The sequence below is a fragment of the Phalaenopsis equestris genome, unplaced genomic scaffold (assembly GCF_001263595.1).
Source record: "Phalaenopsis equestris unplaced genomic scaffold, ASM126359v1 Scaffold000287, whole genome shotgun sequence".
In the NCBI taxonomy this organism is placed as follows: Eukaryota; Viridiplantae; Streptophyta; class Magnoliopsida; order Asparagales; family Orchidaceae; genus Phalaenopsis; species Phalaenopsis equestris.
The window spans coordinates 486043-490614 of record NW_018164729.1 but is presented as its reverse complement, the minus strand read 5'-3'; the positions used below and the strand labels follow the sequence as shown (position 1 = coordinate 490614).

Here is a 4572-nt window from a genome sequence, read left to right as displayed (position 1 = left end):
AATTCAAAATAGAACCCACTGTTATGCATCTATATAATAATTTTTGGGCTAACAAAGACCGAAACTCCCATTTTTTCCTCCTGCTACTCTCCTACCCGAGAAAAAATATTAGATCAGGACTCCTTGTTATTCAAGGGAACATTCTCTGTAACACAGTGAAATATTTCCCGTGTTATTCAGGTATTATTGTATATGTTATTCAGGTATTACTGTATATTATTCATGTATTATTGTGTTCTAAAAATATTCCTGATGTTATAATAACACAATAACACATCAATAACACTTGAATAACACATAATAATACTGAATAATATGAGAGGAATATTCTCGTATCACATGGCCGATTTTTTTTTTCTCACATGTGTGATGTAATTTTATTGGACTCGGTACGTGTGAAGTACTGATGTAATCCGAGGCTTAATTTTGTCAAATCCGAGGCTTAATTTTGTCACGTGTGAAGTACTGATTTATCAAATCCGAGGCTTAATTTTGTCCCAAATGGCCGTCCGGCAAGTTCCAGCTTAAATCCTGTTCTAAATCCCTTACCAGACAGGCCCTAAATGCCAGATTTCCTGTTAGGGTTTTTGCCGTTTTGCAGGATTTAGCTGGAAAACCCTTGCCAGATCTTTCCCCATGCCTACATCTCTCCACCAAAGGCAGCAACAGCAAAAGCCTTCAGGCGACGCATTTCCCCTTTCCCCTCGCTCCTCCTCCCTCAACTATGCCTTCCATCACCGCACATACTCCCTCTTCGGCCGCTCCGGCCTCCTCCTCCTCCTACTCTCCCTCATTCTCCTCTTCTGCGTTTTCATCCCCTTAATTCGCCCCATCACGCCCTTCCTCTTCTCCTCCCCCTCCTCCCTCTCCTACTGGCGAGATTACACCCTAGCTCAAGCCGTGACCTTCGTTGGCGGAAAGAACGGCACCATCATCGTTTGCGCGGTGAGCCAACCCTACCTCCCCTTCCTCCAAAACTGGCTTATCAGCATCTCCAGACAGAATCATCAGGATGAAGTCCTCATCATTGCCGAGGACTACGCCACACTGTACACGGTCAACCAGAGGTGGCCTGGTCACGCCGTCCTCGTCCCTCCCGTTCCTGATTCCCGCATCGCCCATAAATTCGGATCCCAGGTTCGGTTTCGACCAACATGGAATCCTAGACCTCGTTTTTCTTCCTTTTTCTTATGGTTCTTCTGGTTCTAAACAGGGTTTCTTCAATTTCACATCTCGGAGGCCTAGGCATCTTCTTGATATCTTGGAGCTAGGCTATAATGTGATGTATAACGATGTGGATATGGTTTGGCTTTCTGATCCTTTCCCTTATCTGGAAGGGCACCATGACATTTACTTCACCGATGATATGGCTGTTGTAAGTTCTTCATTTTCTTATGTGGTATCAGTAATGAGGAAAGTGCTAATTTTTCTTAATTTTTGTAATTAAAAGGTGAAGCCCTTGAATCATTCTCATGGCTTGCCGCAACCTGGGAAGAAAGGAAGAACATACATTTGTAGCTGCATGATCTTTCTTCGTCCTACAGATGGAGCAAAAGCTGTGTTGAGGAAATGGATTGAAGAGCTTCGACTTCAGCCGTGGTCTAAAAAGAGCAGGTCGAATGACCAGCCTGCTTTTAACTGGGCTCTGAACAAAACTTCTTTCCAGGTATCTAAGTTGGTGCCATTGTTTCAATATTTCTGTAGAATTTGATGTATAAGTAGATGGTTATGTGTGTTGGTGATAATCCTGTGTTATTTATGATAAACATACCACACACACCTTATCTGTTTGCATATCTAACACTTATACTTTCATATTTGCATGCATAATACTCGAATCTTTAATATTGCATACACGCCACTATGACTAACTTTTAAAAATTGAAATACACCGTTTCGATCGTAGTGTATTGACATCGGGGTTACATAAGTAAATCCATGAGAATTATGCAGTATATTTATGTAAATATAAAGTGGGCATGCAGAGATATTAGCTTATACTAGGTATTGCACTGAACTTGAATGTTGACTTAAAGTTTATGTGAGGGGCCCTAACCCTCTTGCTTTTGAGATAAGCCCATCGAGATCCAACCCCCTTGATGAATCCTTGTAGGTGGATCTCTATTTGTTGCCTCAGTTTGCTTTCCCATCAGGAGGGTTGTACTTCAAAAATGAGACATGGGTCAAGGCAACTCAAGGGAAGCATGTGATCATTCACAACAACTATATTACTGGCTTCGATAAGAAGATTAAACGTTTTCATGATTACGGACTCTGGTTGGTGGATAATTATGCTCATGTGTCGCCGCTTGGGCGAATATAAGCAAAAGATGAATATTTGGCCTAATTCTTTTGTAAAACAAAGCTGTGAATTTCTTTTTTGCAAGTTAAGGAGCATTAGATCTTAGCTTGAAGAAGAAAAGTTGTCAATTTGTTTTGGCAAGCAATGCTTCCAAGGAAAGATGTTTTTGTAGGTTACTTAAAATATGTGGAACTCAATATTTATCTGTGAATTTCTTGTGCACATATAACTGTGGGCTTACTCATATGACTTAAATTCTATTGTTTTCCATTTTTTTATTTCTCTTTAAGGCGCATTTGGTTGTTTGCAATTATAAATCATGATTTTGAAAATGATAATTTTATTTTCATTCATGTGACGATGAAATCATTAGTTTTGATGGACCATTGAGAAGTTTTGTTGGAATTAAAATTAATATTGCTGTTTATTATTCTAAATGATAAATTGAACAAATTTCATTGTTTTTCAAAAAGCTGTTCTTCTTTACTTTATTTATATTTTAATATATTATAAAAGGTGCATTTTAGGAAAGTAATTAAGGTTTTACAAGTTGAGAAGTTGCATTTGAATTAAAATAATCATTGTTGTGTGACTCCATCTATAATTTTTTTTATCAATTTTATGAGATGTAGTGTATCTAAATGGATTGTCTACTGATTCTCCTAAAGTCAAAGTGTAATGATTAGTAGAACTACATGTTGGGCGTGTTGCTGGAAATTTTATTAGTATTAAGACAATTGCAATCATTGATAATAATTTTTTTTTTGTCAAGTTTTAGAAGTATGTGACACATATTGCTTTACATTTTAGGTTTTGTTAATATGCTAAAAGTAGAAATAAGAATTTAGTTTCCATAGAAATCATATAGGTGGCTGTTACAATGAACTTCTTATTATAAACATGATAATGAGAGGAGAGCATATTGTAGATAAAACAGGCACAAAATAGACTCATGCAATATGTGCGTACAATGGCAGCGGAGGGTAGAATAAGTGGAAGGAATAAAGAAGAAAAAAAGAAGTGATCTACAACAAAATCATGCCAGATCACTTGAGCAAAGTAGCATTAAATAAGATTTATTATTGAGGAAGTGTAAATATGATTCAATATAGTTGGTATGCGTAGGTGTAAAAACATGTTCAATTGAGCTAGGGTCACCCCTTCTTGAGCTTCAATTGATGTGGTTAATCAAGCTCGAGCTTACTATAATGAGTTAAAAAAAATTGAGAAAGAAAATGAGTTAAAGAAAAGTGATATTGTCTAAAAGTTCTTTTTAATGAGCTGGCTCACGAGCTAACAACGTTATTAAAGATTAGTTCGGCTTGCTAGCTCATCAAGTTTGGCTAAAGAGTCAATTATCAAGTCTGGCCAAACTCAAATGCCCCTCTAAGGAAGAGGCTAATGATGTTGATTTTGTAAAATAAAATTCCTCTAAAAAGAATCATACCTATCTGAAGTAACACCAAGATCACTGTCATCAATGATACCTCAAAGAAATGAAAATGATCTGCAAATACATAAAATAATCAAGATAAATTAATCTAAATACTTTTATTTATAGAAGTACATTGAATACACTTAAAATTAAGTATAAAAAAAGCTTATTTCGCTTACCTGCCAAATTGAACGCGGATGTCTAAACACTTGCATTTCTATAATTAGTGCATAAGTTCATGAATATTCAAGCTTTACAAATAATTCTAAGGTGCGAGACTTGCACAAGATAAGCGCAAACAAAAAGTTTGTTAAATCGGTTAAACAATAATCTATATAAACTAGTAGCAAGAAGCATGTGATATAAGGAGTTTGAACTTCATGAAATCATCAGTTATTCCTACAGAACCAATATCAACTTCATGTAATAATATATGTGCCCTTCACGCATCTTCACCTCCACATCTTCAATACTTCAACCAATATTCTTATGATAAACCCATATAAGGCTGAAGTTGTGTGTATCATAGCAGGCTGAGACTTCCAATGTCGACAAATTCAATATCAAAATTTAAAATAAAAAAAAAATGATTTCAAATGATCACTCCATGAATCTTATGAGATCGTCCAGTCTAGTCACTGCCTCTAACTTCACCGGATCCCCGTCATCAAGTAGAGAAGCAGCATCTTTACAATCAACACAAAAGTGCAAACCTGCAAGAACACAGAAGTTTCATATTTTAACTGCATTGATGAAACCTTCCAGGTTCTCCACCAGTCATGTGGAAATTAAAAACACTTCTTTTCATAAAAATTAAATCTCAATCTATCTGATA

The 4572-nt window shown here is 36.4% G+C and overlaps 1 protein-coding gene across 1 annotated transcript; it reads left to right on the top strand.

Annotated features, from left to right (window-relative positions):
- The first annotated feature begins 463 nt into the window (after positions 1 to 463).
- On the top strand, positions 464 to 2572 carry LOC110025011 (UDP-D-xylose:L-fucose alpha-1,3-D-xylosyltransferase MGP4-like). Its single transcript, XM_020725240.1, has 4 exons — positions 464 to 1137; positions 1214 to 1375; positions 1451 to 1666; positions 2114 to 2572. Exons 1-4 carry the CDS (start codon positions 637 to 639, stop codon positions 2321 to 2323), a joined length of 1089 nt encoding a protein of 362 aa, XP_020580899.1. The 5' UTR covers positions 464 to 636; the 3' UTR covers positions 2324 to 2572.
- The last annotated feature ends 2000 nt before the right edge of the window (positions 2573 to 4572 follow it).